The 16,914-nt window shown below is 36.2% G+C and overlaps 1 protein-coding gene across 2 annotated transcripts in view; it reads left to right on the top strand.

Annotated features, from left to right (window-relative positions):
- Positions 1 to 16,914, top strand: part of ATP6V1C1 (ATPase H+ transporting V1 subunit C1) — a 48,248-nt gene that overhangs the window by 18,683 nt on the left and 12,651 nt on the right. For both annotated transcript variants that reach the window (XM_001155312.6, XM_009455756.5), the window contains exons 2-8: positions 1,165 to 1,335; positions 2,708 to 2,775; positions 9,225 to 9,310; positions 11,408 to 11,502; positions 13,093 to 13,184; positions 14,247 to 14,345; positions 16,232 to 16,300. In XM_001155312.6, the coding sequence (XP_001155312.1) occupies positions 1,204 to 1,335; positions 2,708 to 2,775; positions 9,225 to 9,310; positions 11,408 to 11,502; positions 13,093 to 13,184; positions 14,247 to 14,345; positions 16,232 to 16,300 (641 nt within the window). In that variant the 5' untranslated portion in view covers positions 1,165 to 1,203. The remainder of the gene's footprint in view (positions 1 to 1,164; positions 1,336 to 2,707; positions 2,776 to 9,224; positions 9,311 to 11,407; positions 11,503 to 13,092; positions 13,185 to 14,246; positions 14,346 to 16,231; positions 16,301 to 16,914) is intronic.

Below are 16,914 nucleotides of genomic sequence, written 5' to 3' on the forward strand. Positions count from 1 at the left end.
CCATAATACTTTGATTTTTATCATTTGTGTTTATGTGCTTTACCTACCTAGATTCTGAATAGATTTGTCTCTGTACTTTTTTCCCCCTTCTGTGTGTGTGGGAAGGGGAAGGAGGAGGAGGAGGAAAAGAGATTATAGAAGAGGGTTAGGTGAATCTTAATGGGACTCTTTGGAAAGGGAGAACTGCAGCCTGCCTCTCAGATCCAAAAATGTTATATTAACGCCACCCTCTCAGCTCCCTATATTTTAAAATAGCTAAGCAGATTGGCAAGATTTTTTTTTTCAGATTTGTAAATGTTCGATGGCAACTAAGTCTATGCATCAAAGATTTGAGGAGATTTCTCTAGGTTGACTATGGATTAGAATTAACCACCAAATTTACTAGCCATGTAGGATTTGCTAAGCCAATGTGACAAATTTATTTGGTGACTTCTGTTTATAAATGCATTGATTCAATTAAATTCTTTCTCCAAGATAAAATTTATGCTTTTTTTTTCTTTTTTTAAATTTCCTATTTTGGTTGTATGCTTTAAAAGTTTGAGATAGGTTGGGTGTGGTGGATCACTTGAGGCCAGGAGTTCAAGAGCAGCCTGGCTAACATGGCAAAAACCTGTTTCTACTAAAAATACAAAAATTAGCTGGGTGTGATGGTGCATGGCTGTAATCCCAGCTACTCAGGAGGCTGAGGCACAAAAATTGCTTGAACCCGGGAGGCGGAGGTTGCAGTGAGCTGAGATTATGCCACTGTACTCCAGCCTGGGTGACAGAGTGAGACACTGTCTCAAAAAAAAAAAAAGTTTAAGATAAACCTATAAATTTGTAACTCTCCAACTTTGTTGGTTGAAGGAAACTATTGGTGGCTGGTATTTTGGGTAATCTCACTTCTTGGCTAACTCCCGTTAAGGATGTTTTATAATGAAAAAAAGTAGGTACTTCACATACTAGGTTTTTATCACCTCACTTTCCTAGTATCATAAATAAATCGTTTTTTCACCATTTGTATAGATTTACTTCGAGGTAGGTAAATTTCACTTTGCTTGAGATCCTATGCCAACATTAGATTAGTTTTGAAACAGGTTATATGTTATAACTTCTCCTATGATTCTGAAACACTTTAGAAACAAATGATTTTAAATGTATTTTTTTGTTTGTTTTACATTTCAGAATCTCTCTTGATTTTTGAGGAAATACCTAGTAACAAACATGACTGAGTTCTGGCTTATATCTGCTCCTGGGGAGAAAACCTGTCAGCAAACATGGGAGAAATTGCATGCGGCAACTTCAAAGAACAATAATCTTGCTGTCACTTCCAAGTTCAATATTCCTGACTTAAAGGTGAAGCTGCACTGTGCAAAATTATATATGAGTTCATCATCCAGGGGAGGGCCAGTTCTCTCTTTTAGTGGAAATGAGATACCCAGGTTCCTTCCAAAGAAAACCTCCTCTCCAGCCATTGGCATGATTTAAAATGTGTCTTCTTTGAAATTTTAGAAGTAAACTACCAAATTGAAATAATGTCTCTCTACTTAGGCTTTTTGTGCTCTTCTAAATTGCAATGAAAAATCTTATGAAAATGTTTGATGTGTTACATTCACAAATATGATTTTCAGAAATTAAAACTCTTAGTAATATATATTCTTAAATATCATAGTGAAGTTTTTGTTAGTAAATTTATATTATGCTGATTCTTACATTGTAAATGTGTTACCATGGCACCTACTTAATCACACTTGGCAAATCTAACCCAGTTACTTAATCTGGTTAATCTATGTAAGATTCACTCTTATCAAAGATCAGTCATCTAGCAGCCTCAAAGTAAAGCAGGTGTCCAGTAATCAGTTGATGGAACATTTGTAAAGAATGGAAAAGATCATGATACTGACATTTTGCTGGTTAACTGAATGAGGGAGTCGTAGGCAGCATTCATTTAAGAAATATTTAAAATGACTGATTCTTGGTGGGGCATCATGGCTCACACCTGTAAACCCAGCACTTTGGGAGGCTGAGGTGGGCGGATCACTTGAGGTCAGGAGTTTGAGACCAGCATGGCCAACATGGTGAAACCCAGTCTCTACTAAAAATACAAAAATTAGCCAGGCATGTTGGTGGGCACCTGTAATCCCAGCTACTTGGGAGGCTGAGGCAAGAGAATCGCTTGAATCTAGGAGGTGGAGGTTGCAGTGAGCCAAGATCATACCACTGCACTCCAGCCTGGGAGACAGAGTGAGACTCCGTCTCAAAAATATAAATAATAAATGCAATAAAATGACCGATTTTTAATATTTTTGGAGTTACGGATACCTTTGAGACAAGATGTTTCCTCCAAAACGTACTCACTTATGCACAGTTTTGCATGCAAATTTAATTACAGACCCTCTAGCGCACATCCGTGGACCTCCTACTTAAGAGCCTGTGTTGTAAACTAAGACTTCAAATGATCCAGTGTCATTGAATAGTACAAGCACAGACCTGTCTTTGAGGAGTCTTCAAGTCTTAAGTGGTGCTTATAACCATGAATTAAAGGATTATCTTGTACATATAAATAGCTTTGAAATGTCTGGCAAACATCTTTTAACTGTACTTACACATTATGAAATAAAATAGGGAGAATTTAAGATTTGTGAGAACTTTAGGTCAAGATGAATCATCTTGTTTTTTTTTTTTTTAAAAAGCATGCCACCTAAATAACAATATATTTTCCTTTTAGGTTGGCACGTTGGATGTCTTGGTTGGCTTGTCAGATGAACTGGCTAAACTGGATGCATTTGTAGAAGGGTAATGTACTTATATGCATGGAGTAGAGCAAAATGGGAGACACTATTATCAGGCTTCATGGACACTGGGTTTATTATCACATGTATACTCTGCTTATTGGAATGGTTTTAGAAAACGACTTTTTTCCCTTCGTATATCAATTTTATGAAGGTACAATTTACATAAAATGCACCTGTTTGAAATATGAAAATGCTGATTCTCTTTTTACTATCTTTAATGGGATATAGTTTACATGCCATGCATTTCACCTATTTCAGGTGTACAATTCAGTGATTCTTAGTGTATTCAGACTTGTGTAACCATTGCCACAATCAGTTTTACATATTTCATCATCCTCTATTCCTGTTCCCATTAGCAGTCACTTACTGTCCCCACCACCCACAAATTGTTCTGCCACTGTAGATTTGCTTGGTCTGGACATTTCTTGTAAATGGAATACAATACATGGTCTTTTGTGACTGTCTTCTTTTGCTTAGCATAATGTTTTGAAGTTTATCCAAGCTGTTGCATGTATCAGTATTTCATTTCTTTTTATTACTAACTAATATTCCACTATATATGTATACATACATATCACATTAATCCGTTCATCAGTTGATGGGCGTTTATTTTGTTTCCACTTTTTGGCTTATAAGAATAATGCTGCTGTGCATATTTGTGTAGAAGTTTGTGTTCTTAAATGTTTTCATTTTTCTTGGGTATGTACCTAAGAGTGGAATTTCTGGGTCATATGGTAACTCTATGCTTTGCTTTTTGAGGAACTGACAAACTGTTTCCCAGAGTGGCTGTACCGTGTAATATTCCCGCCGGCAGTGTATGAAGATTCTCATTTCTCTACATCCTTGCCAGCACTTGTTATTATTTTTATTATTTGTCTTTTTGATTATAGCCATCCCAGGGGGTATGAGATAATATCTTTGTTTTTTTTGAGGCGGAGTCTCGCTCTGTCACCCAGGCTGGAGTGCAGTGGCACGATCTCGGCTCACTGCAACCTCCACCTCCTGGGTTCAAGCAATTCTCCTCCCTCAGCCTCCTGAGTAGCTGGGATTACAGGCAGCCACCACCACGCCCAGCTAATTTTTTTTTTTGTATTTTTAGTAGAGACGGGGTTTCACCATGTTGGTCAGGCTGATCTCAAACCCCTGACCTCGTGATCCACCCACCTTGGCCTCCCAAAGTGCTGGGATTACAGGCGTGAGCCACCGCGCCCGGCTGATAATATCTCATTTTTAAAAATTTGCGTTTCCCTGTTGGCTGATGTGATGTGATGTGTTGAGTATCTTTTCATGTGTTTTTTTGCCATTTGTTTTTCTTCCTTGGAGAAATGTCTATTCAGATCCTTTGCCCATTTTTAATTGGCTAGCCTTTTTATTATTGAATTGTAGAAGTTCTTTATACAGAATATGCAAGATATAAATCCCCTATCAGATATAACTTGCAAATATTTTCTCCTGTTCTGTGAGTTGTCTTCATTTTCTTTTTTTCTTCTTCAGACAGAGTCTCGCTCTGTTGCCCAGGCTGGAATGCAGTGGCCAGATGTTGGCTCACTGCAGCCTCCGCCTCCTGGGTTCAAATGATTCTCCTGCCTCAGCCTCCTGAGTAGCTGAGATTACAGGTCCCTGCCACAATGCGCAGCTAGTTTTTGTATTTTTAATAGAGATGGGGTTTCACCATGTTGGACAGGCTGGTCTCGAACTCCTGACATGATGCACGTGCCTCAGCCTCCCAAAGTGCTGGGATTACAGGCGTGAGCCACCGCGCCTGGCCATGTCTTCGTTTTCTTGATTGTATCTGTGAAGCACAAAAGTTTTAAATTTTGATGAAGTCCAATTTATTTTTTTCTTTTGTTGCTTGTGTTTTTGGCATCATATCTAAGACACCATTGTCTAATCCAGGGTTGTAATGTTTTATGTCTATGTTTTCTTCTAAGAGATTTATAGTTTTAGCTTTCACAGTGAGGTCTTTGATTCATTTTGAGTTAAGTTTTGTGTATGTTGTGAGGTAAGGGTCCAACTTGATTCTTTTGGATGTGAATATCTGGTTGTCCCAGCACCATTTGTTGAAAAGACTTTTTTTTCCCCTTTGAATTGTCCTGGCACCCTTACTGAAAATCAATTGAACATAAATATGAGGGTTTATTTCTGGACTCTCAGTTCTGTTTCACTGATCTATGTTTCTCTCCTATGCCAGTACCACATTGTCTTGTTTATTGTAACTTTGTAGTAAGTTTTAAAATCAGAAAGTGTGAATTCTCCAACTTTTTTTTTTTTTTCAAGATTGGCCATTCTGGGTTCTTTGTCTTTTTGTATGAATTTTAGGATCACAGTGTCAAATTTCTGCAAATAAGTCAGCTGGAATTTTGATGAGGATAGTGTTGAATCTATGTATCAGTTGGGGAGTAGTATCATCCTAATATTATTGTCTTTATCCATGAACATCAGATGTTACTCCATTTATTTGAAGATGGTTATGCTTTTGTCTTCAAAATTCAGTTGGAAGAGTTTTTCTAAATTGCAGTTTTTATTACTTTTGAAATTCAGGTACATGTGTATTTGAGCTGAAAATGGTTATAGGCTCTTTGATAACTGCATTTTGATTAGTTGGCAGAATCAGTCTACAGTTCCTTCAACTCTGGGGATACAAAGATTTTATTTTAGAGTTTAGGTACACAGGTGTAATTTGTAAAGTACAGAATTTGGAGACTCTCAGAAATGTACATTTGATTGAACCTTTAAGGGAATAATAGGCTTGGATAGAAGGGAATTTTTTCTTGAAATCTATCCAGAAGATTTTCTCATTTCTGCTGTTAAAATGCTTTTCTGAATTGATAGAACCACCTCAAAGCGATGCTGTGGCAATAGAGACTGAGGTCAGGGTTACAGAGAGAGAGAGAAATCTTTTAATATAACACCATGTAGTGAGGAAGTAAACAGATCTAAGGATGTATTGATGTTCTTTAATATTGGAGTCAAGAAGGCCACTTAGCAGTTTCACAGTAGGTTAGTTAGGAGATAGTAAAAGCTCAGTTGGGACCAGACACTTGGCTCTTAGAATGGAAAGAGAAGATGAAAGGAAAAGCAACTTTTAGGATTATAATTCCATATATTCATATAGAGCAAATGATTATTATGAATTATTATAAATATAGTGAAAATAATTATGATGCACTCAAAGCACTAACTGATGGAAAGAATAGTCTCTTGGTTCCTTGCTTATACATTTTTAATTAAGAAAAAAATGGGCCAGGCACGGTGGCTCACGCCTGTAATCCCAGCACTTTGGGAGGCCAAGGTGGGCGGATCATGAGGTCAGGAAATCGAGACCATCCTGACTAACACGATGAAACCCCGTCTGTACTAAAAATACAAAAAATTATCCAGGTGTGGTGGCGGGCGCCTGTAGTCCCAGCTACTCGGGAGGCTGAGGCAGGAGAATGGTGTGAACTCGGGAGGTGGAGCTTGCAGTGAGCTGAGGTAGCGCCACTGCACTCCAGCCTGGGTGACAGAGCGTGACTCCGTCTCAAAAAAAAAAAAAAAAGAAAAGAAAAAAATGTGAGGGAACTTTTTTTTTTAGTTGTCATCCCTGGAGTGAGTCTTCCCTGAGGTCTCATCTACCTCATTACAGTTACAAGTTATGACAACCAAAGAGACACTGAGAAAGGAGGTCCCTGAGAATATAATTATTAACATTTATTTACACCCTTATTAGTCACCTTGATGGCTTTATAGTTCTTTATCTTTAAATTGTTAATGGGATGTCCTGAATATAATTTAAAGTTTGCTCAGATTTTAAATTTTATTTATTTATTTTTCAGAGACAGGGTCTTGGTGTCACCCAGGCTAGAGTGCAGTGGTGCAATCATAGCTCATTGCATCCTGGAACTCCTGGGCTCAAGCAGTCCTTTTACCTCAGTTTCCTGAGTAGTTAGGACTATAGGCTTGCACCACCACACCCAGCTAATTTTTTTATTTTTATTTTTGTGGACATGGGGTCTTGCTATGTTGCCTAGGCTGGTCTCAAACTCTTGGCCTCAAGTGATCCTCCCACCTCAGCCTCCCAAAGTGCTGAGATTTCAGGCATGAGTCACTGTGCCTAGCCAGCTCAGATTTTTTAGGGAAGGAATCTGAAAAGTATTAAGGACAAATGTAGTTAGTTTGGTGAGTAGAATTTAAAGTTACCTATGCAGTGTGTCAGCTGTTCTTTTCTTCATTGTTCGACAAGCACATCTTCTTCAGTCCTCCTGAATGATAAGAGGAATTTAAAAATCATGTCGTTGTTAGACTTTGGTAGTATTGACAGATGATAGCTTAATGACTTAAATGCTCCAAGTGTTAAAGGCCAAATATTGTAGAATATGATATATGTGGTAAATCATAGTTTGTACTTTCTTAAAAATGTAATCATTAGAGCAGATATTTTTGAGGTGACATTGTGTACATTGACACAGATCCTCTTGTAAATAGGCATACGGAGATCTTGAAGTTCTGGGTTATGCGACATTACGTTTATAAATTTGACACCAGGTGATTCTACACTCTGAAGTACTTCTATGGGTAAACATGCAACATTTTAGAATGTTCGTAGCAAATGGTTCTGTTTAGAAGATGCTTGCCAAATTTTATGAGAATGATTTGTCCCTTTTGAAGGAATGGGTGAATTTTGGAGACATAGGCAAGTATATGTATAAACCTCAAGTTAAACATGTTGAAGATTTAGGACTTACATCATTATTTCTGAAATTGTTCTGATTTTTAGGTTTGAGACCACTCAGCATAGGATTGTCATTTAAATTTAGCTCTTCTGTCACCTTTCCTGGCTCATATTGGCTCTTGTTTAAACTGTTAACAAGCCAGGCTTGTGGCTCACACCTGTAATCCCTCCTGCTTGAGGGGCCAAGGCAAGAGGATCGCTTGAGCCCAGATGTTCAAAGCTGCAATGCACTGTGATTGCACCACTGCATTCCAACATGGGCAGTAGAGTGAGACTCTCTCTTTAAAAAAAAAAAATACACACACACACACACACACACACACACACACACACATTTTTTTTTTTAAGGAAAAAAAACCATTACAGGAATTTCTTAATTTGTCTTCCAGTTTCCCCTCCTAGCTGTTGAGCATGTAGTCATCAGAATACTTGTCCTGAGCCCTGTTTCGACTGTGTTATGTCCCTGTCTAGAGTGTGGCTTCAGAGGCTGTGTATCTGCAATCTGGCATCCCACTTTCCTAGCCTAAGCTCCCCTACTTCTCAGCCTGCTGCTCCCATCAGTCTGGACTTCTCACCATTCTCTGGATGCCTACTGCTTTTCCACCTCTTATCATGACTCATAATATGCCCCATGGCAACGATATGCTTTCTTCCCATGTAATCATCCTTGTAAAACCATTTCTGTCCTTCATCGCCCTACTCATGAGCCTTTGGGCTTTCTTGATTGGGTAGCTGCTATGATCCCTTTTTCCTTTCTCTCTCTCTGTCTGCAACCTGGCAATCTCAGCTGGCACTGACCTCAGATTGCTTTGTATTTAGTAATTTATATATTTTTGGATCTTTCCAATGAGATTTTAAGCAATGTGTGAAGGTAGTGATTTTGTCTTGTATGATTTTGAATCCCACCCAGGGCCTAGAGGCAGACATGGAATAAGGAAGAGAACGCTGGATTCCAAAGTCAGGACAACATGTTTCTAGTCACAGCTCTGCCGTTAACTGGTCTTGTGACTTTGAAAAAGCCACTTATTCTTTTATACCTCAGTGTCTTATAAATGAAAGAATTGACAAGGTCATATGTAGGTGACTTGGTTTAGGTTGGTGCAAAAGTAATGGAGTTTTTGCCATTTTTTTCCCCCCTAAAGTAATGGCCAGAACCACAGTTACTTTTGCACCAACCTAATAGTTTTGGCATTATGGCTTCCTCTATAGCATAGCTCCTTGTAAATAGTAGATGCTCAATAAACAGTTAATGAATTAATAATGTAGGACTTAGTTTTTCATCATGACTATTGCTTACGTTCTCTTGCCTGTCAGGTCCCTTTCTTCCTAAGGGAAAGCACAGTGTCTTGCATGTCATAGGAACATAGTGAATGCTAGTTCTCAGCCTCCTCCTTTGTTGTCAGTCTTTAAATTGTCTAGTTTCTTGGCATATAAATATATGGCTATTTACAGACTCTTTCTCACTAGCTTCCCATGACTTACTTTCTAGACTAGGAGACACATTGCATGTAGTCTCCTTAAAACCCTACAGTTACTCTGTTGATTTTTGCATGTAACAAAGTCTTGGTCCATTTTATCCTTAAAACATTATAAGGTAAGATCCATTTATTGTGTATTATATGGATAGGTATAATGGGAACATAGAGTCAAATTCATGTCTTTATGTAATATGTTCATTGTATAGAATGGAATTTAGATCTTTTTCCTGAGAATGGTTGTTGATATTTTTTCTTCCCCAGAGTGGTTAAGAAAGTAGCTCAATACATGGCTGATGTATTGGAAGATAGCAAAGACAAAGTTCAAGAGAATCTGTTGGCTAATGGAGGTAAGCTAATGCTCATGATTGATCATTATTAACTCATACAAAGCAAATAACTAAGCTACAGAAACAAAAAGTAATGTAAAAAAGTCTACAGAAAGGGACACTAAATACAATAGAAAGCCATTAAAATACAATTATTATTACTGAATTTGGTGATACTTCCAGGTACATCCTGTTCCCTGAAACATAGTCTCATAGAAGACAGTCTTACATAATATGTAATATAGCTTATAATATGATGCCAAGTCTCCTGCAAGAGCAGTATTGTAAAGGTTTGCCTTAGTTCTTTCCAGGTTCTATTTATTCACTCATTTACAAGTAAGTTTCCAAGTTGTATATCTCAGCATTGTTCCAGTTGAATACCTGCTGTCTTATGTAGGTTTTTGTATTTAATAGTATGTAACTGTTAAAGCTTTAGAACAGAAATTATTAATTTTATTGCAGAATAGTGCCCCCTCAGTATGATTTTGGCATTTCTTTACTTAATACCCGTAAAATAGCCTACTGACTTCTCTGTAGCTAGAAGCCAGTATTTACATAGAGTTTGCTCTATGTAGTAATGACTTTAGAAAGATGATTCTGACCCCATTGTTGTCATTTGTACTTGCATTTCTTGTTTTCTTATGAAATGTCATTTTAGCATTTTGCTTCATTTAAAATCAGCCCATCTCTAGTGGTATGTTTTTATAATAGGAAATAATGAGCTGGGCATGGTGGCTCATGCCTGTAATCCCAGCACATTGGGAGGCTGTGGCAGGAGGATCTCTTGAGTGCAGGAGTTCAAGACAAGCCTGGACAACATAGGGAGACCCTGTCTCTAAAAAACCCAAACAAAAATAAAGAAAAAGAAAAAAGTTACCTGGAAGTAGTGGCATATGCCTGTAGTCTCAGCTAGTCAGGAGGCTGAGGAGGGGGGATTGCTTGAGCCCAGGAGTTCAAGGCTGCAGTGAGCTACGATTGTACCACTGTACTCTAGTCTGGGTGACAGAGCAAGACCCTGTCTCAAAAAAAAAAGGAAGAAGGATATAACCCTTTATAACCTTTTCCTTTCATTCTCTACAGGATCACCTACTCTGATAAGGTTACTATATTTTAAATCCAGTGTTCCTGAAATCTCATTTCTTCTTGCAAATAATAGCTGCTCAATAAATTTTTAATCAGTTAAAAATGTAGTAACTTATTCTTGCTCTTTGTTATCAAGTAATTCTGATCTCATTGTTTGCTGTGTCTGTTAATTTGTGTTTTGAGAAACAACGAAGGTATGTTAGATATTAATAAGTTAATTTGTGTTGCCTTTACTGATCTTCTACGTATTTTATGAACCAGGGCAGTCAGTCTAGTAGGTGGAATGGTGGTTGACCAAGAGGGGCAGTGCATCTAGACAGAGTTGCTTTTGGAAATACCATCTGTGTTGTTGACTGACTGGTATTATGTAAGGAGATATTGAGAAGAGAAAGATATTTTTATATGAATTACTTCCGTCAGTTGGCGCTGCCATAATTACCATTTGGTTTCACCGTTCTTGATCCCTTTAGGGGTGAAGTCACTTTGATTACTAAACTTCCGAGGAATAAGTTGTTGAGTATTTTTTTTAGCTCTACATGTTTTATTCTTTCCATTTGAAAGTGAAAGGGGGTCCGTGTTTTGAAAATTGTTAAAATGTGGACTCCTGGAAACAATCATCACATGGTTTTAACCGACAAGTTTATTTTCAGTTTGTTTGGGTAAGTTATCAAAGAAAGAACATACTCTTATGCAATTCTACTGTTTGAGGAGATAATTTGAAGTAGTTTCTTAATCTTTATGTCTCCTACATATGAGGCATATTAGGAATATGTACATATTTCATTTTTAAAGTAATCAAATTAGAAGGAGCATCTTAATATGTATTAAAGTTTGAGTAAGGAGAAGAGATTACAAGGTAGAAATTTTGATTAATCCATGTTACTTAATATAGTTCACATTTAATCAGGATTCTTCAGAAATGACATCTTTGCTGATTTCCTCAATGCCAATTTCAGCATTAAAATATATCGCTGTGTAAAAAACTGAACAATTCTATTGTTTTTCTTCAGTAATTAATTTATTCCCTTATTTCAGTGGACTTGGTTACTTATATAACAAGGTTTCAGTGGGACATGGCCAAATATCCAATCAAGCAGTCCCTGAAAAATATTTCTGAAATAATTGCCAAGGTAAGATAATACTTGAGACAAGTAGGACACATTGATTTGTAGTGGCTTTGCTTATTTTATAATTTCACTATGAAATACTTTTTAGGTTTTGATAAGGCAACTTAATTATATTTCACAGAAGAAATCCTTACAACTTTAGACATTAAAAGATGTTAAAAAGTATAACACTTTAATGTGTAGATTATCTAAGTTGAATACTTAGTTATGTAATTAACTTAAATATTACATCAACAGTGTTTAAGAAAGTGTGAAAATTCTGTATTTATACAAATTTTAAGGGTACCCGAGATTGTGTAGAATAGGAAATTGGAGTCTATTAAGATTTCTAAGTCATTCAGGTAGGTGATAGTAGTCACTGAAGTATGTTTATGTGCCTACAATACTTGTTCAAACATTAAACTCTATGGGTTCTCTGACCCCTTCCGACTATTTAGTTTTGATCCTCTGCCTGGAAAAATTCCCGTATTCGTGTGCCACATAATTTTATGTAGTTTCAGGGAGTACATGGACCTTGAAGCCGATGCATGAACCCACCAAGTTAAGAGCTCCTTTTATATTGAGAAATCCTTGAACTTGAAAGGAAATCCTAGAACTTGAGAGGAAAAAAAAGTCTTTTTTCCCCCAAGATCTGTTTGTGGAATAAAAGTCTTAATAGTAACTATAATGAGACAAATAGACAAGGACCTGTTAATTGTTTGCCAGCATTTGACCTGGCTGGGGCAAGAAGTGTAGTTTAAATTATTGGACAGACTTTCCTTGGCTCCCAGTAACTTTAGTTATGCGGTGTGCTGTATAGTTAAATGTAAATAAATAGACTATCAAAGATTTTAACTAAAGTCATCATGTAATTTGATGACTATAGTTTAAGAAACTATTATTTACATTACTTGATAATATAAAGTGGTGTTCTTACTATGACTGAGCCTTTTTTTCTGTATCCTTAAGGATTTGATCATTTGCTTCCTGATGCTGTTGTAGATAGGGAAGCAGGCTTAGAGAGGTGAAGTGACTTACCCTCGTGCTACACAGCTAATAATGCTAGAGCTATGTTAAAGTCAGTTCTTCGAATGTTGTTTACTTCACATTTTCTCCCCATGTAGTTAGTTTAGTATTCTTCTGAGAAAAACAGCTTTTGTAACATTTATGAATAAATTCAACTATAATTTTAATTTCATAGAAAAATACTCTGTGTAATAGTGATGTTTGCAGTAGTCAAAACTCTTCATGTAATTTAGTTTATTTTGGAAAATATCCTTCAGTCTTGTGAATTGAAGCCTTGTAAATAGTAATCTCCAAACCCAGTGGCCTAGATTCCATTTCCATGGTTTAAGAAGTAATATGATAATTAAAATACATGTGGACTAAAACATTATTTTTAGTTGAAAAGATTTATGTGGAAATTATATTTAAAATGAAGTCGGCTGTTTTTTAAATGACCTCCTAAAGTCATGCTTTTAAAATAATAGAATATTCTTACACTAGAAACTAGTGGGTTTTTTTGTAGAAGCTAAAGTTTAGCTTCTTTGATAGTATTAGTAGAGGCAGATTTAGGAAAATTTTATCTATTTTTCTTCTTTTTCTTTTTCAAAGGGAGTAACTCAGATTGATAATGACCTGAAATCTCGAGCATCTGCATACAATAACCTGAAAGGAAATCTTCAGAATTTGGAACGAAAGAATGCGTAAGCAGATCAAGTATATTTGAGTACTAAGAACTGGGGAAGCATACTAGCATGCACCGAAGGAGATATTGTTGGGATTTAGTTAGTTTCAGTTTATGTTGTTCTGTAATCAAAATGGTATTTCTTTTACTTCATGGAGAAAAGCTCACTAAGGTAAGTTTATAGAATTCAGACTAGTCCAAACAGATGTGAGGCTGATTTATTATACTTGTTTTATAAATAATACTTGTGAACTGGGTCCTGGCTTAACCCTTTATCCATTTGATATTTCACTGAAAAATAGTCTAAAATTAATTGTTTTAAATGAAATCATAGTTTAACTGCATAGTAATTACCTATCGCTTAACTATAGAATAATCCTTTTATGATATAATAGTTATTCTCTTATCTGTTTTCAGAATTTAGGTTTTTCACTCGTTAGGTTTTTTAAAATAGGACTGAATTTTTTTGGTTGATCCCCTTGTACTATGACTACTACAAGTGCAACTTTAAGCATGAAAGTATTCAAGTTGTGCCTTCATATCCTAGAGGGAAAGTTGGTTGGATACTGTGAGTGATACAAACAGGGCAAGACATATTTATTATGGGAAAGTGATTACTGGAAGACAAATGAAGACTGATTTGAAAGAGTTAATTATTGGGTTAGCTACCAAAATTGCCTAGTATCAAATGATACCCAAGGGAGGGAAGAACACTGAAGGTATTGTGCTTAGATGACATAGTTTCATAATTATATGATGGAATAGACTTTAATTGATATCTAATGAGTAGATAGCAGTTTTCCAGTCAAGATATTATATATGTAGGCAAGAGAAGAGCTGAGTTATAATAATTAAAGCAAACACAAAACACTAGAGGCAAATTTTGATAGAATATATTTCGTTGGTTGCAAGGGTAGGATATATTCAGCTAAATGGTGACTTCTTACAAAGTAAAAATGTTGACTAAGACTAATCCCTCTCAATATATATAGTATATGTGAAAATGATTAGCCTGCTGTTTCTTTACTTGTGTTACAGAAGCACATAATTATCAGCCTAATGATTTGTTTTAATTCCTCAGAGGAAGTTTGCTAACTAGAAGTCTAGCAGAAATTGTGAAGAAGGATGACTTTGTTCTTGATTCAGAGTATCTCGTCACATTACTGGTAGTAGTTCCCAAGTAAGTCTTTCTACTATAAAAGGTTTTACTTGCTAAAATACAAGAAAAATGTTAGTATCTAGTATTGTAGTTTGAAGTTTTCCATAAAATCCAAGCGTAAAAGGAATATAACCTTGCCATTCATTCTGTCATCAACATTTGCTCATGTGGCACATAAAGTAGAAATTAGATCATAACCTGGCAATGGAGACTTCAATTATAAATTGAGTTTCCAAATCAAATTTAGCAGCTTGGTAGAATTGGCTCATTCAAACGTAAGTAATGCTAAATTATTGATTGTTTTAAAAATACAGATTTTAGATTTCTCAAAATAGGAAGGTCTTTGCATTTTTTTTCCTGAAAAAATCTTTATGACTGGTTAGGTTTAATTAAGCACTGTAAGAAGCAAAGAATGGATTAGATCAGAGATTAGCAATTTTTTTCTATAAAGGGCTAGATAGTAAGTATTGTAGGCTTTGTAAACAATGTGATCTTTGTCACAACTACTCCACTGTGGCAACTTTGTGGTTATAGCTGAAGTAGCCATAGATGATATGTGAACGAATGAATGTGGCTGTTTCAATAAAACTTTATTTACAAAACAGGCTTGGCTATGGGCATAGTTTGCTAACCCCTGGACTAGATAACCTTTGAAATCTCCTTAGGATTAGGCCTTCTATGTTATTTAATATTTGATCATAGTTAATCTTAAATGAAATGAAACCTTTGGGTACTTGTAGGAAGACCTGGACTTTGTGTGTGTCTGCATAGCACTATTAATGGTTTCACTTTTGACTTACACTGAGTCTTGCTATCAGGGAATGTTTGGGGGATCCAAACTCAGGTGGGAGATTTGGGTCTTTTTCAGAGTATCATTGTGTGAAGACTTCCTTGCTGTGCTCTGCATTTTTATCTGGTTCAGAGATTTGGAGTACTAGAAAATGATGCCTCCATGGAATTTACAGTGGCTACAGTAGTATCTCAATTCTGCATTTTTTTCCCCTTTATTGCAGTATGCTAGAAAAAATTTTGGATTTTTCTTTGCACAGGGAGAAGGCCTTAAATCTAAGGATTTCACTCCAGAAATTTTATTTTGTGTTCTAGTTACATAACTCCCGTCTGCTACACTGAAACACTGATTATTTATAACAAATTCTGTGTATCTGTGCTTTTATACTATGTAGGAAAATAACTTTTGCCCAGATGAAATATTTGACTCACTCAACCTTTATTTAAAACTTGAGTTCAAAACCAGAAATTTTTACAGTTTTCTGTACCTTGTAATTGAAACATAGGACCTAGGACATCTTACATGATGAATTATTCTCTATTCTGGCCTATACACACTATAATTCTTTGTTTTCAATCTCAAACATAGTTGTCTCTCCCCACACCCCTGGAAGCCAGTGGCCTCTAGAGAAGGTTGTTGCACAATGTTTTGTGGCAACATAGTTTACTGTCACTTCATTTACTTACTACCTCATGGTACTCTGTGCTTTCCATAAATATAGTTTTTTTTCAGTCCTTCATAATGGCCACTGAGCAGGAATGATAGTGATTTTAGCATGACCATTTTTTAAAAATGAGGCACAATACATATGAACTATGCAGCTTGAAAATAATTTAGAATCTATACTGTGCTTTACTTCCTTTCCACACATAGTTCTAGGATGTGCCTCTTTTGCAATAGTTACTGGAGGTAGGGTGGTGATCACTATTTCCTGCATTACTCAGTGTATTTGAAATTCATTCTCAGTAGGAAACCCGAATTTTTTTTGTTAAATAGAGTTGAAGTATACTTAGTATAGCCAGATTTCCTATTTGTCTCATAATTTTTTCTCTTCCTGGATATGGCAGGAAATGGGACTTGTTTTTCTTTTCCAATGTGTATTGTACCTTTTCTGCAGGTTAAACCACAACGACTGGATTAAGCAGTATGAAACACTAGCCGAAATGGTAGTTCCAAGGTCTAGCAAGTAAGTAGAAGTCTTTGTAAAACCATTTGTTTCCTAGAATTCCTTTTAGAGTTTGGATGTTGGCTTAGGAAATATGTTTGCTGTCTTGCCTTTGTGATAAATTAACCTCATGAGTGAGTTCTATGAACTCTAGTTGTAATAATTTTAGACCTAGAAGGGACTTGGCACAGTCTGTTTGACAACCTCCTGTTTATAGACTTAGAAGTTTGAGGCCAGTGAGGTATTAATAGTTTGCCCAGGATCACACATCTCATTTGGCAGGGCTAGAACTAGAACCTAGGTCTTTGGTGTGGTACTTTTTCTGCCTCACTGTGCTGCCTTTTGAAAATTCTTTATTCATTATTGCATACCTACTATGTGTCTATAATTCCTCATTTTACCTGGCAAAGGAAGTGTACCAGAATGGCTACTGGACTGCCGTGTTGATCTCCAGATGTTCACCATCACTTTGAGCTTAGATTTTACCTAATCTGTGTGTTCCTTTTATTTAAAAAACAAACCTGTTTTTATTAAGCACTTTTTAAATTTATAGATTTAACATGCATTGTCTAATTTGAAATTTACAACAAGTCTGTGAAGAAGTATGGACAGTTATCATTCTTATTCTCATGGAA

This window comes from Pan troglodytes, chromosome 7 (assembly GCF_028858775.2).
Source record: "Pan troglodytes isolate AG18354 chromosome 7, NHGRI_mPanTro3-v2.0_pri, whole genome shotgun sequence".
Lineage (NCBI taxonomy): Eukaryota > Metazoa > Chordata > Mammalia > Primates > Hominidae > Pan > Pan troglodytes.